Source organism: Nothobranchius furzeri, chromosome 16, assembly GCF_043380555.1.
Source record: "Nothobranchius furzeri strain GRZ-AD chromosome 16, NfurGRZ-RIMD1, whole genome shotgun sequence".
NCBI classification, from domain to species: domain Eukaryota; kingdom Metazoa; phylum Chordata; class Actinopteri; order Cyprinodontiformes; family Nothobranchiidae; genus Nothobranchius; species Nothobranchius furzeri.
The window spans coordinates 30,603,114-30,625,991 of NC_091756.1; the positions used below are offsets into that span (position 1 = coordinate 30,603,114).

Sequence of the window (22,878 nt, forward strand, 5' to 3'; positions counted from 1 at the left end):
ATGGATCAAGTTTGTGATCTTGTTTAAAGAATTCTGGACAAATGCTTATAAAGTAATATTGTGTTGATTTTATTTACACGTGCATACCATAAATCCTCTAATACAGGCCTGTATTCAATTAACGGCTGGGTCTCATATTTTGGCCGGTGTCAGAGTTGGTGGAGGTGAATAATGGCCGGTCTCTTATTGTGGCCAGGTGGAATGTGGTAACAAGCAAGTACGGGGGGGCGGTTGTGTCATCGTCTCACTTTTGATTTGCCAGTGATAGACCGCGAGGGTAACTTTAACCATGCGGAGATGAAGAGGAGGCGAAAATTTGATATCAAGTTCAAAGCGAACGTGCGCTGCAGAACACTGGGGAGCAATAGGGGTTGTATGAACTAGTCGACTTCACTATAGTGACTTTTTATGCCTGTTATGGACTAGTCGCTGTCACGTGATAATGATCGGCAAGATGCAGCCCTCGGAAAAGACAGCAGCCTGCTGTCAGCATGTGACAAGCTCCTGCGCTGGGGGGGGTGACGCGCTCTGCCAGTGCATTGGTACTGACACGCGATCGTTCATGTCGGTTCATTTCCTTTAATGTTTTCTGTCTTTTATTTGCGCCTGATGTGTTTCGCTGCTGTGGAGTGGGGCGCATCACCTTGTCCTCCGGTGATGCACCAATCACTGATGCGGCCGCCAAGCAGGGAGAACTCCGCTGTTTTTGCGGTCGGTACATCTGCGTCCTGAGCACGGCCACAGTAACATTATCAAATTAGGTGTCGCCACCTCAAAAACTAATTTAACATGCGATCGTTCATGTCGGTTCATTTCCTTTAATGTTTTCTGTCTTTTATTTGCGCCTGATGCGTTTGGCTGTGGAGCGGGGCACATCACCTTGTCCTCCGGTGACACACCGATCACTGATGCGGCCGCCAAGCAGCGAGCACTCCGCTGTTTTTGCGGTCGGTAGATCTTTTAGAACTGCAGTTCAAAGGTAACTCATAAGGTGAATATATATGAACCCAGGTAGCAGTTTTTCTTTAGGATTGAGAGGAGATGCAGGAAGATAATAAACAGGCAGACAGAAAAATAGTAAAATAAAAACAAGTTAGTTTTTGTACCTGGTGGTTGCAACAAACAGACACCATTGAAGGTAATCAGAAGTGAGGAACAGAAAATGAAATAATTATTTTAATGTTTAGAGCAGCAGGAACTCTGAGAGGCTGCAGGCGCATCAGTGAGTTTGCGGCCGCTGCGCAGGGGGAGGGGGGAGAGGGCTGAAGCAGGGGGAGGGGGGAGAGGGCTGAAGCAGAAACTACCGTTGTTAAAAGAAATGTGTTTAACTTTGAAAATGTGGGCGCAATTTTAATTGTCAAAAACTCCAGCGAACCATTAGTTCATTTTGCTCAAATAGAAATAGAGGCCTGCCTCTAATTCTGACCCTCCTTCCAATAAAGGCCTGGAGCTTGATGAGCTTAGTCAAATACAGGCCCGGGCCTGTATTAAAGGATTTACGGTATTCAGAAAGTATTCAGATCCCCAATTTTTCACTCTGTTATATTGCAGCTGTTTTCTAAAATCCATAAAATTAATTTTTTCCTCATTAATGTACACACAGCTCCCCGTGTTGACAGAAAAACACAGAATTTTAGAAAATTATGCAGATTTATTAAAAAAGAAAAATTTAAATATCACATAAGTACTCAGACCCTTTGCTCAGTAAGTAGCAGCCCTTTGAGCTAATACAGCCGTGAGTCTTCTTGGTAAAGATGCAACATGTTTCTTACACCTGGGTTTGAGGATCTTGTGTTATTCCTGCTTGCAGATCCTCTCCAGTTCTGTCAGGTTGGATGGTGAACGTTGGTGGACAGCCATTTTTAGGTCTCTCCAGAGATGCTCAACTGGGTTTAAGTCACTGCTCTGGCTGGGCCATTCAAGAACAGTCACAGAGTTGCTGTGAAGCCACTCCTTCGTTATTTTAGCTGTGTGCTTAGAGTCATTGTCATGTTGGAAGGTAAACCTTCAACCCAGTCTGAGGTCCTGAGCTCTCTGGAGAAGGTTCTTGTCCAGGATTTCCCTGTACTTGGTCACATTCATACTTCCCTCAATTGCAACCAGTCGTCCTGTCCCTGCAGCTGAAAAACACCCGCACAGCATGATGCTGCCACCGCCATGCTTCACTGTGGGGACTGTATTGGAAGAGTGATGAGCAATGCCTGGTTTTCTCCACACATACTGCTTAGAATTAAGGCCAAAAAGTTCTATCTTGGTCTCATCAGACCAGAGAATCGTATTTCTCACCATCTCAGGGTCCTTCAGGCGTCTTTTAACAAACTCCATGTGGGCTTTCATGTGTCTTGCACTGAGGAGAGGCTTCCGATTCTGTGTTTGTCTGTCAATATGAGGTGATGTGTGTACATTAATGAGAAAAAAATGAATTTAATTGATTTTAACAAATGGCTGCAAAGCCTGCAATATACGTAATAGAATGAAAAATTGACGGGTGTCTGAATACTTTCTGTACCCACTCTATTTAAACAGATGTTGGTATCTGCATGTCATATCTACCTTATTAGGTTATTGTCACCCCACCACCCACCTACCTTTTCTTCCTTTTTATGTCAAGGAGGCATTAAGTTTAACTAGGAGTATTTTTCCTTTGTAAATATTTGGTTCAGCTGTTTATTTGGAACACTTGTTTGTCAGAGGAAGCAAATTTTTACATGTTCTCAGTAAGAATGAAGCTGCTGGTTGCCCTTGTTCCACTGCAGGGATCTCTGACAGCCTGTTTATGCGAAGGTGATGAGCTGGATAGGAGATCATGTGGGGAGTAAGAGAGAGAGAACATTGTTGTGCCAGGATGTGAAATGAGGGGAGCTGTCATGGGTGAGTCAACTTCAGGTGACTCACGTTTGTGTTGGTTTTATGGCAGATGTTTTATAGTAAATCATGATTTCGGACTCTCTCATACATTAAGTGATGGGTGGATTCATCAGTTCATGGAAAAACCACCTACAAACATCAGGCAGCCAGATCAGGTTGTGTCAGCATTAGCTGGCTCATCCGAAGTGCCTCTGTTACCTTGGGTAGGTTGCACATCAGAAAGTGGGGTTTGTTTTCTGTTGTGTTTACCGAATGTAAGTTGGAGTTTTCACCCAGTGAGACTCATAAAAACCCAATGTGAGTGTTACTCGATGCGAGGAAAACACCGGATATTGAATTACTTTAGACTGCTGTGACATTTAGCTTGAACTGTTTTGAAAATTGCAGTTGGTGAGAACTCAGTCCTACTGTCGATTAGCGATTGGTCATAAATTCATCAACACACCATTGGTCTCTTGTTTGTGTTCATCAGTTGGATTAACATGTCTTACTTTATGTTGGTGGTCACCAGATCAGCCTTGGTAATCCATGCTCTGAAAGCTTGAGTAGCTGATGCATAACCGTGCTCCATTTCTGTAAAACTTAAGCTACTGATCCTCGAAGTGTTTCTGAAGTCTCTTTTTAACTCGATCTTTCATAAGGAATTCTGTGGTTCTGTTTTCTCATCAAAACCTCCAACATTGTGTAGCAACTAATACATATTAATTATGACCAATAAGATGTGATGATTCCATACAAATATGAAATATCAATCTGATTGATCTTTTAATGTTTAACTCATTCACTGCCAATGACGACTAAAGTCGTCATTTGCATTTTTTTACTGTTTGAGCATCGGAACGAGCCCCGCGCTGAGAGAACAAACATCTCAGCCCTGAAGCCGATCTTCATCTGCATACCTCACAGATCACATGATCAGGAAGCAACACATTCATGTGTTTGGAGATCATTTTGGGCCGTTCCTGTAAATAAAGTGAGGCGCGAACCGGAAAAGCGTCTGCCGATCACAATTCGACAACGGATTATGAAAGAACGGATAACGCTCGAAACACGCGGCTTCTTCCTGATGTAAAAGGTGAGTCTTCTCTTTGTTTTGGTTGTTTTGGCGTCGACATCATGCTAGCGCGCCAAGTTCTGTGACTCTTAAAAAACAGTAAAAACGGTGAGAAACGCTGGCAGCGAAGGCCGTTAGTGATCAGGAAACGGCTGGCAGTGAATGAGTTAATTAGAGGATTCTAGGGTTCTTTGCTTATTCAGGGACCATAAACACACTTCGTATTAATTCAGACAGTCAGTATATAGTTTATAAAATGAAATTAATTATTTTTCCTAAACTAATAATTTATACATGACGAGATATGAATAATAAGATGTGATGTGGTGGATGTGAGGTGTTGTGATAGAAGCTAGATGTTGTAGCAACCGTTCATTGCATCTGAGAGAAATTGTGAAATCTGGGTGTAAAATAATTTGTTGTTTGTTATAAACTAGAGTTGTTTATTAAAAACAGCATCAGACGCAATCTGTCGTGCCATGTCTACGCACCCTTGGTGTGGAGTTTCTCGTTTAATTCGGGGGTTCAATGGTAACTGCTGGTGGAGTGAACCTCTGATATCAGGAACCCATAGCCAGTTCTGATAGGACCCGTCTGGTCTGAGATCCCTCGAGGTGAAGGCTGAAAGCTGGAATGCTTATTTGTGTCTAAGGCTGATGTTTGCTTGGCTCTTAGAAGAGCCGGTTGTCTGGTTTCAGCCGCAGCGTTGCAGAGAGGTTTTGACTGGAGGACAAAGGACAAGACGGTTTCAAAAATGCTTCTTTTCTGAATTGTCTGGTTCGAGGGTCAGCGAGAAACTGAATTAATCGGGAATAAGTCTTGTTTTATTTAACTACTTTGTTATGAATCCTGGCCAAGTTTTGCAAATCAGAATTTGACACGTTTCTGAGTATTTACCAACATCCCTCAGAAACCCACGCCTTCTTCAGATACCAAGATGTTTTTAACACTGTGAATGAGAATGATCAAAACCTTATGTGAGGTGCATTTTAACCTGAGTATGTATCTTATTGTAATGTGTATGAGTGCAAACAATGATTAACTTGTTAAATCAAACACATACTGATTTATAATATAAATGGATCGTTGTAAGAACAACATTCATTTTAAAGCCATCATTGGTTTAAGCACAGATTATTCAAACATTTCATTTAAACATCTTGTTCAGTCATCACATATGATTATTTAAGTTATAACAATAACATCGTGGAGTCTTCACTTTTTCAGAGTGAAGAATGTTGACGTCTGGCTCTCACAGAGAGTGCAGGAACTTTGGGAGAGAATGTTTGTCTGGATGTTTTGTCTTCTGTATGTTAACACGCATTGAACAGAACCTTCTGGATTTAGAAGGCCAAATAGAAAGTGCTGTAGATGAAAAGTTATTATGTTGGTCAATGTAGATAGTGAAAAATGGACCCTTTTGGTACGTTACACTTGGAACGTTGTGTTCTGATACATTGTGCACTGCTCATTGAATGAAAACACACTAGATGTTATTTTCTATTTAACAGTCCGATGACTGTCCGAATGTTTCAGTTCATGTAAGCAGTGTGAAATGCTGGTTTCTCCATTGTTCCAAGTATTTATGGCAGCACAAACGTAAACCCACACAAGAATGTTGAGGTACATGCTTCAACAGGCTTGTTCTCAGACACATTTTGCTCACATCAATTATAGTTTCTCTCTACATGACTAACATTTCTTCTACGAGAGCGGTGAAGACAGATGTTCATCAGAAGCCATAAAAGTGCTGATTTATTCATGGTCTTAAGTGCAGACAAAAGTAAAAAAAAGAAAGTAGACTGTACATTTGGGTACTTTGAGATCATAGGGGTACAACATTAAGAACCCCAAGATCTCATGGAGTTTGTATGGTGTTGAAAAAAAAAATCCTTTATTTATTTTTTTTTTTTAATTTATCAATCGATGACGACCTTGATGGTCTTTGGAGGTCTTGGTGAGAAGATCAGGCCCATCATCTATCAATGCTGTGTTGATGCTGTGCACGCCCACAGTGCAGTGAAGTTGTGGTCGAACACCACTTGTAAGAATTACGAAAACTTTAATTATAAAATAGTTTATAGTGACCCTTATACTCTTCATAGACGAGGCCACAGGTGACTTTTAGTCGTGCATACCAGAAACAACATGGGGGTGGGCTCGCTCAACGTTTTACACGTGTCAGTGTTCCTAGTGTGTGTGGGTCAAGCATCCCGAATCTGTCTTTGCTTTAGTGTAAATAGGCTCTTTCACTTAGAGACTCATTTCTATTTGAAATCTGTTTGACCTTATCTTTAAAGTTTAGTATTTTGATTATGAACTGATTATCTCTATTACAACATATTGTTATATCTAAACATTGACATGTTTTTTTTTCGCTACTGATTGTCACAAAACTTGAGTTTTGTCATGTTTAAGCCAGGATTGACTAGATTTCTTCCTCCAGGAAGAGCAAATTGAAAAAAAGTTGCCAAAGTTATGATCCACCCTTGTGTTGTCTTTCTGTACAGAGTAATGCAGTTCGTATGTCACCAACACACAAGTTTACCCACACCTTTCACCTACAAAGGGCTAACAATAAATCCTGTGCTTATGATAAACAGCGTTGCCTTGAGTCTTGCAGAGGAGTAATCGCTCAGTTTCAAAGTTCATTGCTGTGGTAACAGGTTCTGATGTAGGGAGTGTCCGCGCGTGTGTGTGCGCACACGTGCATGCGTGTGTGTGTTTGTGTGTCCTTCAAAGTGAATGAGCACTCTCAGGATACACACCCTTGTTAAATGCTGTTGGAAGAGAATGCAATGCAGCAGAACATGTGGCTGCAGGATACATTATCTGTGTTTAGACTACACAGGTTATCTGCTAGATTATCTGTGATGTGACTACTGCCCTGCTTTGTGTCATCTAGCAACACGTGTGATTTGATCTGAGATTGTTTCTCTCTTCTGTGTCCAGGCTTCTTGTGGGAGCACCCAAAGAAAAAGCCAATTCTCTACCCCAAGTCAATGAAACAGGTGCTGTTTACTCCTGTCCCATCTCCACTGACCCTGCAGACTGCTCCAGGATCAATCTGGTCAGCGCAAGTAAGCACAAAGCACTAAATGCTCTTTTATGAAAACCCCCGTTCCACTTCCTTGTCTTTCTATGGAGCCATCTAGTGGTCAGATGTTGCAATTGTTATTGCAAGTTTAGTATCCAAAAAAGCAACAGGATTTTGTTTGAATTTCCTGAAGTGAGAGTTTAACTCAAGCTAGTTTACGAATGTGTCCCCCCCCAATCCTCCTCATGAGGAGTCATTAGGGTCATTGTTGTGCTCCATGTGTCTTTGATCACAATCCTGAAGGTGAAGATTGCTTTAAAACGTTCTTCTTGGCTAGGGTTAAAATGCTTTCAAAGAAAAAATGTTGACAAGAAGATTAGGGTGCAGCTTTAAAAATGCTATGACCTAATTGTGATGATTTTTCTGAGTGTGATTAAATTCAGGCTAGAAACTGGACAGTCTGGTAGTTCGCTTGTCAAACAAGTTTGATCTAATGGTTAAAGCTGAATCAGCAGGAGATATCCTGGTGGACAAGATGCAAAAGCCCTGCAGTAAGCTCTCATTGTCATACATATTTATTTATTTTTTTGATAATTTTGCCATGTATGTGAAGAGGGACTATAGCAGGGCAGGTTCTAGATGGGCATTTTTGAGGGGGCAGACAGAATTGTGACGGGGGCACATTGTGGAAGAGAAGAGAAAAAGGTGTGTGTTGGTGGTGGAGGGGCTCTGGATGTTTTAGTCATGTGACTGGGTTGTATTTTGTTAGACTTTGACCTTTCCTTTCTTTCTCTGTCCCCGAAACCCTTATTCATGTGTTCATCACATCACAGATCAACTACAGCAATAGCATCTTATATGGTATCCCATCCAAAACTTGTATGAGCAATCCAGTCTAGTCTAGGTTTGACTGGGTCGGTTGGACCAGAACCTCTGAAGATACAACTGCACTCTCTCCAGTAATTGGAAGTTTGGAGTTGCACACACTCATACCTTTCTTTTGGTCTTAAACCTGGCCCAAATGAAAGGCCTTGCATTTATTGACTAAAACATACTTTCATGACCGAGTTTTCAGTGAAAAACATAATCTGTTGTAAATTAAGAGCCAATATGAATATATCTCAATTTAAAATTTACAACCACATCAAATTTTAACTCTGCCTGTAAAATGTACTTTTTTATTTCCACGTTTCAGTTTTCCCAGGTCAGTTAGCGGAGGAACCTTTGAATTCGGATCATTTTGGGATAATTGAATGTGACTGACTTCAAAATCAGTCCAATGATAAAGAAACCAATGTTTAACTTGTTTCTGTCATTCACAGCAAATCCTTCTGAGATAGTGGAGGGCATGTGGTTGGGTGTGACAGTGGCCAGTCAGAGGGGCCAGCCAGATGGACGTGTACTGGTGAGATGACACTGTGTTTCACTCCATTAATCAGAGCCAGTTCAGTGATACCCGTGAGATCATGCTGGTGATGACTGATGTCTTTCCTAAGTGTCACAGAGAACATATAGAATATCTTGTTCTATTTAATAGCAGACTGCTGCTGACATATGATACTGTTTTTATTAGCCTCTAAACAAACTGTGAAATTCTACTCTCAAATAGAAACTAATACATGCTTACAAAGGACGATTGTTGCAACGCGTAACTCAAAAAGGAACGATATTCTTTAAAGTTTTCATTATTTAAATTGCTAATTAAAAAGTAAGTGTGCTTATGCTTAGTCATTATTAATGCTTGATTTAAATGTTCTGTAAACATTTTAGAGAAGCTGCACAATCTCACGGACCGTGACTTTTTTCTGGTGTCTAGGCATGCGGGCATCGCTACGTGAAGATCCCCCAGGGTGGTGCAGACGGGCAGAGGCGAATGATTGGAAAGTGTTACGTGAGGGGTAACGACCTGAGTTTAGACGACTCTGATTTCTGGCAGACTGACAGTTATGAGATCTGTAACCCCACTCTGGACAAGGAGGCAGAGGGTTTGTGCAACTTGGGCATCTCAGGTGGCATGACGGACACTGATGTCTACCTCGGCTCTACGGGGAGCTTCACTTGGCAAGGTGGGTGCCAAGAGCGGTTTATCAAAACATGCATTTTGTTGTTTTATGTTTGTAAATGGACCAAGGATGAATCCCATTTTTTATTCTTAATTTGAAATTTCAATATTCCACTAGAGGAAGTGAATCAATTATCGATTGTTGGCAATTCCCTTTACATAAATAGATATAATAATAAAAATAAAAATAATAATAATAATAATAATAATGCACTGAACTTATATAGCGCTTTTCTAGACACTCAAAGACGCTTCCCACACACTCTCACATTCACACACTGCTAGTGATGGTAAGCTACTTGTAGCCACAGCCGCCCTGGGGAGGTCTGACAGAGGCGAGCCGTCGGCCCCTCTGACCACCACTAACACAGGCAAGTTAGGTGTCTTGCCCAAGGACACAACAGCAGGATATCCCTGGTGGGAGCTGGAATTGAACCCACGACCCTCCGATCATGAGGCAACCCGCTCTACCACCTGAGCTACTGCTGCCCCAACTCTGAGTATGTCCAGAAGAAAGACAACTTTTGTTAAAAATGCTTTGCTTTTATGTGTCAGTTTATAATAAAAACGACCTGGTCTTCCAGGTTCTAAAGTGATTTAAATCCAACATTAATTGTTTAAAAAGCACATTCCATTATGTTTGTTCATCAAAAGTAGAGCCAATATGGAAAAGCTGGATGTGAAACTAAATCCACTCTTATTGCATTCCCAGCTTTGCTTATAAAATGTTTGGATCCATTAGATCCGGGATATTAAATTCTGATCGTGAAGGGCTCGTATCCGGCCTGCTTTACTGGTTTCTCTAGACCAACACATTTGATTCAGTGATTAAATCACCTGAGCAGCAGCTCATCAGGCACTGCAGAAGCCTGTTAATCACCTGTTGAATGTGTATGTTGAAACAGAGTTAAAACTAAAACGTGCAGGATACTGGCCCTCCAGGGCCAGACTTGAATACCCCTGGTTTTTCCAGCTCTATAAAAAGTAAGGGCTTTGACTGTTTGCTGGTCTGGAGCATACTGGCGTGTGTTCACAAAATACCCAAGAGGAAAGACAGCATCAATCTTAAAAAGGCACCTGTTGTTGTCTGGAAAGGGTTAAAAGTCATTTCCATCATTCTGCTAGGAGGAAGATAATTCACATTTGGAAAACCTTTAAAAGAGTGTTTGGCTTTTTAAAATACAACTTGGAATCCAGTTTTGTTCTTTTACACTTCAGGAATAATTTCGAATAAAGACCAGACCACTTTAATTTCATCCTGGTACACAAAACCCTTTAAACCCTTAAGAGTTAGAAAGCACTGTTGCTCCCTTCTCCCTTTTCCTGGGACTTCTTTTGGTGATATAGATCTTCGTCTCCCCTCTCCCTGCCACACCTGGTGTGGAGTGCGGTTTCTTGGTCTGCCTGGGTCGTGGCTCCCGGGTCAGGGAGTTTAAGATTTTTGGCGTCTGCCTGACCAATCCCGGTGGCTGCCTGGTGGGGTCTGGGTCCCTGGGCTCTGCTGGGTCCCCGGCGGGGGTGGTCGCCCCTGGGTCCCAGGCTCAGCCGGCTAGGGGGTGGGAGGCTGCGGGCGGGTCTGTGGGCTTGCTGCCAATATCTCCCGGGGCTTTGCCGGCTGCTGGTTGTGGCCCCCCGGGGCGATCCTCTGCGCCTCTCGAGGGGGCAGGGGCTTTTATGGTCGCAGTCTTCCTGGGGTTCCTGTGCTCTGGGGCAGCGCCTGGATCTCTGGGACTTGGGGCTCCCTCCGTCTCCTGCACATCTTTAGGAGGCAGATCTGTGGCCCCTCACACTCTCTATTGGATGCTCCTATAGAGAAACCTTACATAAACAAGCGTGTGTACACACACAGGTGCTCACATGGTGCTCTCAAAAGTATGGACTTGGGCACGTTCAACATGTCTTCAGGCTATGGTTGGTACTTAATGCACTGTGATTTATTATCGTGTGATTGTTCAGTTAAACAATGTTTATTATATATTTCTTCATCAAGTTGACACAGTGATAGCTTGATCTTGTTATATTGTTGTTGTGTCCCATAGTTTTGTTTGTTTTTTATTGTTTTCATTTATTTTTTCTTCTCTCTTTCTGCAGGTCTAGAAGCAGACTCTTGTTCATTATTGTTTATTTTTGTGGAACCCCCCCCCCCCCCCCCCCCCCCCCCCCCCCGTCTCTTCCTTTCTCTTTCACCTCTGTCTCCGTGTCTGGTCGGAATTAAAAAGCATTCAAAAACAATAACAATGAAGTTTTAAGTATCAGGCGTGACATTAAATTCAAATGCTTTGATGCTCAACCTGAGAGTAAATCTGTAAGGCTTGTTACCAGCATTCAGACATCAATTCTGTTTGCTTCACAGCCAGACAGGACACGGGAGAAAAAAAATAAAAAATAAAAAAGAAAGCACTGTTGCTTTGTTTTCTATCACAAATACATCAGGACACCCTTAAGAGCATGATTAAAGAGATAAAATGGGATTCATCCTCAGTGTCAAACAGTCATAACTCTTATCATCCAGTGTATACAAACAGCGATTTTAAAATAATCTGCCTTTGCTTTTGTTTAAGGAAATGTTCATGTAATCTGGAGGGATCCAGACCCATTGAACTCTTTTGACTATAATAAAAAAAGCTTTGGAAAGGACCAAAACCGAGACAGTTACATAGGTAAATGTTTAATCATCTAAATGTCACGTGTCACTGCAGCCTTCACACATTTAAATTGGCTCGATGAGTTAAATGTTATTTATGCTGCTGCACGTTCGTGAAACCTTGTTTTTTTAACAGGTTACTCAGTTCTTGAGGAGCGGAAGCTTCTGAGTCGTAACGACCACACAGTAGTGACGGGGGCTCCGAGGGATAAGTCCAGGGGCTCTGTGCTGTTTGGAAAAAAGACTGAAAACTCTGAATTTGAGGTGGTACAGACTATCCCAGGAGAACAAGTGGGATCTTACTTTGGGAACAGTCTAGCTGTCCTTGACCTCAACAATGATGAGTACGTTTCCACACATGCTTGAGCTTAAACTATTTTTAGATTAGTTTAAACCTGATTCAACCTATTTCAGACCACCTGCAGAGAGAACTGAACCAATCTTTGGTAAAATGTACTATTTTTTAATGAACAAAATCCATGAAGGAGTGTTTTTATATATCCAAATCTGTTCTGTTCCAGCTGGAACGACCTGATCGTGGGTGCCCCGTTTTACTTCGACCGTATGAAGGATCACGGAGGAGCCGTGTACATTTACATGAACGAGAATGGATCATTCCAGAAAACAGCCACCATGGTGCTGAAAGGTCCAGCCTCCTCTGGGTTTGGCTTTGCACTTGCTGCCATCGGTGACGTCAACCAGGACGGATTCCAAGGTATGACGTGTGTTTCAGGCATGCCTGTGATACTGATGAACAAGGTGAAGTTTACTGCAGATTGGTCATTCATTTTTTTGAGGGAAAGGAATGGAACATATTAGGGATGAGCCGGGTACTCGTTTCAGACGAGTATCCGGTACGGATAAAGCATTTTTGACGAATGTGAGCATGAAACGAGTAAAACTCGTAAATATCTGTAATCGTGCTGAAGGAAAATCCTCATTGGATAACTGACTGTCTTCACTCTCTGTGATTGGCCAGTCACATAGAGCACCCGCCCCTCCCTACACACAAAACTGCAGCCGTCCGTCCGGTCCCGGCTCATACACGCACACACACAGACAGTAACGGATCTCTCTGTGATTGCTTCACTGTTGCTCACGTTTCTTCAGTTTTCCCTAGGTTTTCTTCAGCTCACCTCTTTTTCGGTTGAATATTTAAAGTTACTTTTTTCGTAACTTACATGGTGCATTTGACAAGACAGAGCTGACGTGCGGTGTCAGTCACTACCTCCGCTCCGGTCGGGTTTTTTATTTTTTTTAAACTCCCTCTCTCTCTCCCTCTCTCTCTCTCTCTCTCTCTCTCTCTCTCTCTCTCTCTCTCTCTCTCTCTCTCTCTCTCTCTCTCTCACACACACACACACACACACACACACACACACACACACACACACACACACACACACACACACACACACGCACAAACACACACACACACACACACACACACACCTTAATCAATATTGTTTTGTTTAACTTTGTGTGGGAAAATGCCAAGAACGTTAAGAAAAAAAATCTGTTTAATCAAATTAAAATTAAAAAATATATGTAAATTTGTGTCTGGATGTAGCATGTCATATTTCCTAGTTCCTACTGCATGAGTTCAAATGTATTAATCCATGCACTTAAATATTAATGTTCTGATTTTACTGAAAAACTTGTTGTCATGGTCTGTTTCTGCGTCTTCCCTCATTTGTCTCCTGGTGTTCTTCATCCCTCTCTAGATTCCCCTTTTGCGTCTCATAGCGCCCTCATGTGTCCTTTGTCTATGTCTCATTTATGTCTTCTGTTTGTAGCCCCTTAAATCATTCCTTCCAGGTCCTGTGTTCATTCAGTCATCCCCAGCCCCTCCAGGTGTTCCTTCACGTTCTGTGTCCATGTAGCTCCAGCCCTTTTGTCCCCAGCTCCCTCCTGGTTTTCTTCATGTCTCTTAGTCTCCCCACCTCAGTTTATATAGGTCTTTTATTTCAGTGTGTGTGTGTGTGTGTGTGTGTGTGTGTGTGCGCGTGTCCTTCCCCAGCTCGGGGTGTGTGGGTGTGTGTGTGTGTGTGTGTGTGTGTGTGTCCTTCTCCAGCTCGGTGTATGTGTGTGTGTGTGTGTGTGAGTCCTTCCCTCAGTCTTTAGGTTTAGTTTTGTGTTTTATGGTTTTAGGTTTATCTGCCCTCCTCTGGTTCTGTTCCCCATTTAGATAATTGTATTCACCTGCTTTCCCTCCAGCCCTCACTCCACACACCTGCTGCCTGTTTCCCTAATTGCTCCTCCCAGTGTATATAAGCCCTGTCTTGTCTCTGTGTTGTGTCAGTCCATTGTGGTATTTTGTCAGGCTTCTCTTGTCTCTAGTGATTTGGTCTCTAGTTTAGTAATTGGACATTTTTGGATTTTTGGCTCCCAGCCTTTGGATTTATTTTATTTTCTTGGCTCATCCAATAAAGGATTTTTTCTTATCTTCACTCCTGCCTCGTGTCATCCTGGGTATCTGCATTTTGGGTCCTAACCATCCTCAGATCGTGACACTTGTTCTGTAATAGTTCCTTTACTATTGTGATCAAAATATGTAATCTCAATTCTGAGGCTGCTCTGTAAATAGTTTTCAAATAAACAATACAATTTCTGATCAATCCATATCAATTTCAGACTTAATATATTGATGCAAACCACGCCCACTTCCAGGTTATGCCACGCCCATTCTGAGTACAGATACAAATAATTTAGTTGGTTGAACAGATACAGATAGTGGTGTACTCGCTCATCCCTAGAACATATGGAAGAGGATTAGGGCTAATGAAAAAACAGAAAATAAAGAATTCTGACTTAAATCTCAGAATTCGGAGATTAAAGTCAGAATTCTCTCCTTTTTTATTTCATTTGCCCTAATCCTCATCCATAATACCATTTATGTCACATTAATTATTTTCTGTTGCAGATTTTGCAGTGGGGGCACCATTCCAAGACACGGGAAGGGTCTTCATATGGATGGGAAGTAAGAAAGAAATCTCACAGAAGCCCAGTCAGGTAGCCACAATTAAGATTTCTCTCTGCTAGAATTCTATCTGAATTATTCAGGATGAATTTTATGTGTAACAGCGTGTGTCTACAGGTGGTTGAGGGTAAGTCCGTTGGTAACGGACTGTTCAAGACCTTTGGCTACTCCATCAGTGGAGGAATGGATGTAGATGACAACAGCTACCCTGACATTTTAGTTGGCTCTTTGGATGACCAAGTAGCCCTTCTCAGGTAGAAACCACAGAAAAGACATTTGTCATTTTTACAAATGAATAACTCTAACTAGCTGGTCATCTGTTTTCAGAGCTCGGCCAGTCATTCAGTTAACTAAAACTTTCAATGCTGAGCCCAACATCGTGGATCCTAATAACTGTCCTGCTGACAATCCCTGGTAAAAATGTCCTTTATATACTTAAATATGAAACTGGCCCTCTTGTTTTAGCTGTGTTTTAACTCCTTTGCGTTCCTCACAGCATCACTGTCACCGTGTGCATGTCTTTCACTCTAAGCAATGGAAACAAAAACTTCAAGAGAAGCATAAGTAAGCTCTCACATGCAGTGAAAACTGTGGAGTCCTTATGTGAATGAGTCCGACAACAGTTCTGCTCTGTTTATTTTTTCATGGAAGTTGTGGACTACAAAGTGGAGGCTGACATGCAGAGGAGACGAAGCCCTCGCGTTCGTTTCCGAAATAATGAAGATACATATTCTGGATCTCTGAGTATACCATCTTCCAAAACTGTCTGTGAGGCCCTAAAACTCAGCGTAGTGGTAAGGTCTAAGGAAAACCTGTGTTTACACATATGGGATGGCTTGCCATGTGGTCATTTAGACCAAAATGACATTCTTGGATTCATTCACAGACACATTTGAGGGATAAACTGGAACCAGTGGTGTTTTCGGTCAACATGTCACTACAAGAACCAAAAGTAAAAACCAGACGCTCCCTACAGAACCTGGACGCCTACCCCATTCTGAGCCAAGAGCAGAAGCTCACCCAAAGAGCCGAGGTACAGAGTGGTCCTAACTCTACATGAATATGTAAAGAGCATGAAGTGTGATCCTGTTTCATGTCCTATAGATAAACTTTCAGAAGGAGTGTGGCTTGGACAACAAATGCAGCAGCAACCTACAGATGACAGCTCAGTTTGCAGACAATCTTAACAATCCTTACCCCAGGTAGGACTACACCCTGAGCTATGAAGCACTGAACTAGCCTTCAGACAGGATTACCACATCTAGCAAATCACTGAAAGCCTTCGTGGTGCTTTTAAGGTGTTCAAATAATCACAAATAAACATTGTTTGTCTGCAGGAAGGATGGCGTTCAAGTGCTCCTGTTTGACAACAGTATAAAACAAGTACGGGTGTTGGTGGATGTGACCAACCTTCCCTCTCCTGGGAGGCTGGCTGAGGACGCCCACCTGACCATGCTCAACGTCACCTTCACTCAGCCTCTGACATACTCTGGAGTCAGACCTGAGGTACGTCCACTAGAGGGTAGCAGATGACTGAGAATTTTAGACACTTTGCATTACAAAATAAATCATGATTTTTGTTGTGTGTAGAGCTTAGAATGCACCACTGTTGGGACACAATCAGTCATTTGTGAGCTGGGAAATCCAATAAAAGGCAATGAAAAGGTACATTTTAAGGGAAATTTCACTTCTGTATCTTTTCTAAACGGTTTGCAGGACAACTAACTTGTCTGCTGTTTTCATTAGTTGTCTTTGCAGATACAGCTGGAGTCCTCTGGCATTGACCTATACACAGAAGAAATAGAAGCTCTGCTGGTTCTGTCTACGTAAGTCTATGATATTCTATATAGCATAGGCCTACACTGAAACTGTCCAATCTCACTGAACTGAAGTCAGAGTTTCACGTCCAGTGCATGTTATTAGCTCTGTTGTTATTCTGTAGCATTTTGGTTTTGTTCATCAAAACTTTCTGAAATATTGCACATGCAGATTCTTCACATATATTTGTATTATTTAGACCTCGTGTAGACTGGGCAGATACAGACAGCATGCAAACAGTAAACTATTAGAAGCAATGCTAACATTAGAGGCAGGTTTTTCTAGTCTGTAAATGTCAGCAGAACGATTCCAACAGAGTGAAAACTTTCCTGCACTTGTGCTGGAGTTGTGGAGTCGTGGAGATATGACATCACTGCACCATTACTAGTTGTAGTGCCGGTCCAGGATAGTGGCCGATATGATGATAACAGGTCATACACCAGAAAGTAAAGATCGGCAGTGTTGTAATAAGGTTGGTTCCTACAGTGTTAGTGAGCAGAGTGACCTGATGCCTGTGGTGACGACTATGATGATAGAAAACGTCATTCAAACCACCTTAACTGGGTGAGTCCCTGTGCTATTTTCCACTCATGCAGTTGTTTTCTTTTGTATCTCAGATGTCAAAATATGTTTAACTAATTTTTTTACAGTACGAATGTACGAACCAAATTTGGTGGCAAAGTGATGGGCGAGTACGCCATGAAGAACACCAGTGACGTAGGCAGCCTGGTGGAGTTGACCTTCGATGTGAGTCACCTTTAGGACTATATTTTATCTATAATTTGTGTGCTACTCTCCTGTTTTCCCCACCCAGCTTTTGAAGTCATAGAAGTTTAATATTGTGTTGTTTCAGCGGTGTAAACATGACCAAGCTAATATTTCTGAGTCAGAATGAATTTAAGACTCCCCTTTATGGTATTTTTCTAATCGTGGCCACTTTTGCCATCAGGTGGGCATGAATGGACAGCGACTGGGAAACATGGGGACCCTTGCTGTGGATTTCCAGTGGCCCTATGAGGTTGCCAATGGGAAGTGGTTGCTGTACCTGACACAGATTGTTGTTTCAGGACAATCAGAAATGGAATGTGAACCATCTGGAGGAGTTGTCAACTTTCTTAAACTAAAGGTAAGGAGCTTTTTTGGGCCCAATTGCTGCCGTTAATTCACAGTTTCTTAATGAGTCATAATAGTAGTAATAATAGTCAATAATCTAAATATATTGCACATTTCCGCAGGTGAGCTGCAAACTTAAAACAAGCTCAGGTGATGCTGACATAAACATTTGCAAGAAGGAAATCACAAGTCAATATCCTAAAACAAAAAATTGTTAATATGTAGTGATAATAAATGGGATCTGTCATTAAATAGGAATGTAGATAAAATGGTCAGAAAATTAAATTAACTTAAAATGATATAATTTATTTTAAACTGATACTGTGATATTTTTTTTGTTTTGTTTTGTTACTAAACCATAATGTTTAAAATTGGCACTTGCCATCTGGATCTCCACCAAGTGGCAGAAAGCATTAGATTAGAGAAGGTTTATGAGAAATTAAATTGGAAATAAGTAAGTTTAGGAAAGGCAAGCCATCCTAAATATGTGAATATATAGTCTGGCCACGACCCATAGACAGAGCTCAGTCGTGGGGTGGAATCTACAGTTGTCTTTCATACTGTCTTCACATGCTATTGGAAAATGAACAACATGACCTACAGATGTTTGTCAATGGGGCAGTCTGCCATACACTGTTGAAGAAGACGCAAATATATCCCTTTTCTAAATAAACAACTTAAGTACCTCTATCTGCTCTTGACTCAAAGAAAATCCCAAGTCTAAATAGTCCAAAGCGAAAGCCATTTTAAACAAGCTGACGCCATCTTTGTTGTCCTGCTCCATCACGTTATCCCACCCACCAAACCAACAGAGCACTGTGATTGGCAAAGCACAAGACTGTTCAGGCCTGCTGAGGTTCCAATACCATGGCTAAACCGAAAGGCAGATCAAAATCACTCTGCGTGGCTACTGTCTGTTAACAAGTCTAGGCTAACAAACTTTGTAGGCAAATATAGTGTATCATAGTGTATTATAATGTATATATATATATATATGTGTGTGTGTGTGTGTCTATATATATATATATATATATATATATATATATATATATATATATGTGTGTGTGTGTGTGTGTGTGTGTGTGTCTATATATATATATATATATATATATATATATATATATATATATATAGACACACACATATATATATATATAATACATATTTACATACACGCTGCTCAGCATGAATAAATAAAAAAAGTACTAATTTAATCAGTAGCTCAGTTAATAAAAGATATATAATAAAAGATATAGCTTTCACAAGGCTGGGTTTTACTCAATACTTGTTCAACTCCATAACATGAAATTAAGATAAATAATACAACTTAGATGACAAAATCTTCAGTTTTACTGCAATTGGTTGAAGCTAAAATGAAAACAACCCACAGCAAAAACTACTACAGCTAGTATTTTGTAAGACCACCGTCATTTACACGGACAGCACCAAGTCTTTTAGGCATTTAAGTGTGACTTCTCTCCTGAGACTATTGGTGTGGACTTATTTTTGCAACCTGGGCTTGAATGGATTTGTTAGGAAAATCATTATTTTTTGTTTGTGCAAATGAACACATCTTGTTTGCCATCAATGGCCCACATTTGTGGGAGTATCTTGTAGTATGGTATCTCATAGAAAATGTTGGTTCTGAAAGGAAACTAAAGGTTTTCTGACAGATGTAGCGAGGTGTACTCATTTAAGCTGAGCACTGTGTATAAAATTAGGACTTCTCATTTTATCTCTTGTTCCAAATATGGTGAAAATACGTTGCTAGTAGTTCGCCTTTGAACACTTCTGGGAATTCCTGGAGATCATTTCCTAAGTTGCTGCCCCCAGTTGGTGTTTCAGTAAATTTAAAATGAATATTATTTAATCTTTGGATGGAGTTTATTTGAAAAATAAATTAATAAATAAATAAATAATAGACAGCAAAACACTAAAATAACAACTAAAAACAAGAGGGTTTGCATATATCCCAGCAGTTCCTGGAAGCTATTATCAGGAGTAGTTTTGAGTTAATGCTAACACCACCCACCACACAAACACAACAACTGTTAGGAGCTAAAATATAACACCAGTTCATTTATAATTCTGAATTCAAAATACTGCTTTTCAAACCTAGTCATTAGCATAAATGCTGAGTCATGCTGTCATTTTACTGTAATGATTCAACTACTTTTTAAATGACAAAAGCTAATTTGTTGACAGTCCCTTGAAATCGTTTTACATTGAACAGAGCTAAACTTACACAAACCCCACTGACTCTGAGCACATGAGCAGTAATGGTGACATTAGGGTGAGGTGAAGCAATGGTAAGTGGTGCTAAACTGGTCCCAGTGCTAAACCACTGGCCAGAAATACACTTTGTGTTGCCACATGCTAACCTCAGAAACCTTGAAAAAGAAATGTGTTCAGCTTATGCATGGACAGAAGACATGACACAGCTATTGTCTTTATCAGAACCAGCAGCACGTGTTCTCTGATGTAATGTATGTCCTCCTCCTCTTTTTTGTTTGTTATTTCTTCTGTCTTCCAGTTGTCTAAGAGCAAATCCAAACGTGCTAAACGACAAGCAGAAGATCATGTCAATGCAACTATGCAGCACCTTAATGTGGAGTCACAGGCAGCAACCACGTTGCTCACACCTCGGAAAAAGTACCTGTTGGTGAGTGTCACACCACACTTAACAGACATGCAAATATTTGCATTTCATAAAATGATGAAAAACTTAAATTTTCAGAGACTAGTTATCTTCATAGGGATAATCGGTTGTGGCACAAAGTAATTTTATGTTTAAAAAATGTCTTAGTAGGACAAACGTGGGGGGTGGATGGGTCCTGACTGTCGTTTGTGTTTATGCATCAAACTAGAGGTCGACCGATATTGGTTTTTCTATTGCCAATACCGATATGAGGCAGTCGTGGTCAGCCGATAAGTGCTGCCGATTTTTTGGGGCCGATTTCTCGATGTTTGGCACCTTATCAGATTGCTTAATTATCACTAAAAACAATTGTGGATGCACAAGATTTCTGAACCTAATCAGTTTTTTTAACACGGAATTTAACCAACTGTTGAATCTTCATTTTGTGCACTGCTCAGGGTTATAATCAAACATAATAATAACAAGATTAATTAAAAATACCATTAAACTGACCAAGTATTAAATATACAAAATAGGCAACAAATGAAATATGAGTTGATAACGTTTCAAAGCATTTATTAAGCAGATGTAGGGGTGTACATTTACATGTAAGTAAAAAAAATGCACCTTTAGAATAGAAAGACAGATTCTACAGAAAATTGCATAACAGTGATGTAATAATTTATAAAATACCCGGTAGCAACTTTTTAAAACATCTTCATGTGAAATATAAATGAATCTAGTGCTCTTGACTCAGCATCAGCTTCTGTGTTAGCCTGGAGATGAGGAACCTTCAGGTTGTGTTTGTACCTTTATCAGCTCCCAGCTCACCAGCCTCCTGCTAACATCACACCATCCTTTCCTTGGTTTGGCTCCATGACTTGCTGCCATGCTGGATGTGACTTTTGTTGAACCATCAGACAGAAACTACACAGGAGAAACAGTTGTTAGCGTTTGTGTCGAGCATCCATCTTCAGGTCAGTCTGTAGCAGAAGGAGCAGAGGAGAACTCAGCACATTACAGTCTATATGATAAATATTAGGTAAGTAAGTAAAAGTTTATTTATATAGCGCCTTTCACAGATATAAATCACAAAGCGCTGTACAACATGATAAAGATCAGGGCAAATACCTCTAACCAATAAAAACATCAGAAAAACAATAGCAGTGATAAACGTAGAAAATAAAATCATGAGTATAAACAAAGTGAAGATGTGAACCCGAACAAAGCCATCTTTTTGAAACATTTAGGGAGGGAACGCCTGGATGAAAAGGTGAGTTTTTAGATGATTTTTAAAGACCTCTACAGTGTTAGAGAGACGGAGATTTGAAGGTAGACTGTTCTAGACCTGGGAAAGCTCACACCATACTAAACAGACATGGACCATTTCTAAAGGCTATCCATTCTTTGTGCTTGGTGCTGTCACTGGTTGGACTCCACCAGCGTGCCCCCCCCCCCTCCCCCCCCCCCCCCCGAGAAAGGTTTAAACAACAGCACTGATCTGTTAATAAAAGTGCACCCTAACTACACTTCACTAGTGTTACTGACTGTTGATGTTAGACTTTACATGGAAACGAAGCGTACAAATTAAGAATACGGTCTTTATTCAGAACGCGTCTCTGCTGTTTCTGATCACAGATTACACGGTAAGCAGAAAAAACACACAAGCTTGCTTTTCTGTAGCAACCGTTTTCTGTGTTTTCTGTTCACTTTGTCATCCAAATAAAAACTGGAGAAGCGTGTGTCGTTTACTTCAGTAAAATTTGCAAGATATTCACAGATTCGACTTTTGCGGCGCAATACCTTCTGAACAGAGGGGTATTTAGAAACATAACATACCTCTTTGGTATCGTGGCAAGGTATTGAACAAGCTACAACCTCGTTTCTTAAAAACAAACCCGTTCTCTGTCGTGCTCTGCTCCCGACGCGTTACATTGATCTCTGTGGGCCGACGGAGCAAAACCAGCGCTCAGGGACCATCAGCAAACCATCACAACAGAAATGTTTGATGATAAAATATGTAAAAAAGTCCACAGTTACACACTGCAGTGTGACCAAATTCACAAAATACAACACTGCACACACGCTGATCACACTACACTATTTAGTTAAATCCAGGTATACAGTTTTGATTTATTGTGAAACTTTTAATAATATAAATTGCAAAAGCTCCTCCATTTGAAACTATAGTGACACCAAATTCACACAGAAAATCACAACTTTGATGCTGATCATACTAGACAATCAATTTCCCTCTGGGATTAATAAAGTATTTTTGAATTTGAATTGAATTTGAATTTTATGTTTTTAGAGAAAATAATACACGTTTCTTTATTTTCTTCTCCTCTGACTTTTGGTGATATTTTAAAGCATATAAATTAAATAACTCCTACTCTGCAGACACAAAATCATGCCTGCTGATCAACATTTAGCTGCTCTATATACTATAATCTTACTTACTTTTTTTTATTTTTATTTTTTTCCGGAACTGCGCTGCTCGGGGTGGCTGCATGTTGGAGTAGCTCTGTTGACTGTATGTAAGTTTTGCCTTTTCTTGGACATTTTTTCTTCTAGTTTCTCAAGAAAAACGGTATTCTGTTGGACATTTTACTTTTCTGTTTCTGGTGCTGTGAAGCTTGGAGGATTTTTACTGCTATTTTTTACTTT

General features: G+C 40.8%; 1 protein-coding gene across 4 annotated transcripts in view; it reads left to right on the forward strand.

Moving 5' to 3' along the window:
* The window catches only part of itga3b (integrin, alpha 3b), a 47,489-nt gene that overhangs the window by 17,272 nt on the left and 7,339 nt on the right, over window positions 1-22,878 (forward strand). For 3 of the 4 annotated variants that reach the window (XM_015963495.3, XM_015963496.3, XM_054749092.2), the window contains exons 2-21: window positions 6,875-7,002; window positions 8,282-8,364; window positions 8,776-9,025; window positions 11,583-11,681; window positions 11,802-12,009; window positions 12,187-12,380; window positions 14,586-14,674; window positions 14,760-14,896; window positions 14,970-15,056; window positions 15,139-15,206; window positions 15,294-15,436; window positions 15,529-15,675; window positions 15,747-15,844; window positions 15,980-16,148; window positions 16,233-16,307; window positions 16,389-16,468; window positions 16,947-17,024; window positions 17,111-17,207; window positions 17,410-17,586; window positions 20,107-20,235. In XM_015963495.3, coding sequence (XP_015818981.1) covers window positions 6,875-7,002; window positions 8,282-8,364; window positions 8,776-9,025; window positions 11,583-11,681; window positions 11,802-12,009; window positions 12,187-12,380; window positions 14,586-14,674; window positions 14,760-14,896; window positions 14,970-15,056; window positions 15,139-15,206; window positions 15,294-15,436; window positions 15,529-15,675; window positions 15,747-15,844; window positions 15,980-16,148; window positions 16,233-16,307; window positions 16,389-16,468; window positions 16,947-17,024; window positions 17,111-17,207; window positions 17,410-17,586; window positions 20,107-20,235 — 2,536 coding nt within the window. Of the gene's footprint in view, window positions 1-6,874; window positions 7,003-8,281; window positions 8,365-8,775; window positions 9,026-11,582; window positions 11,682-11,801; window positions 12,010-12,186; window positions 12,381-14,585; window positions 14,675-14,759; window positions 14,897-14,969; window positions 15,057-15,138; window positions 15,207-15,293; window positions 15,437-15,528; window positions 15,676-15,746; window positions 15,845-15,979; window positions 16,149-16,232; window positions 16,308-16,388; window positions 16,469-16,946; window positions 17,025-17,110; window positions 17,208-17,409; window positions 17,587-20,106; window positions 20,236-21,030; window positions 21,634-22,878 lie in introns of those variants that run through there. The other variant, XM_054749093.2, reaches the window with a different exon arrangement.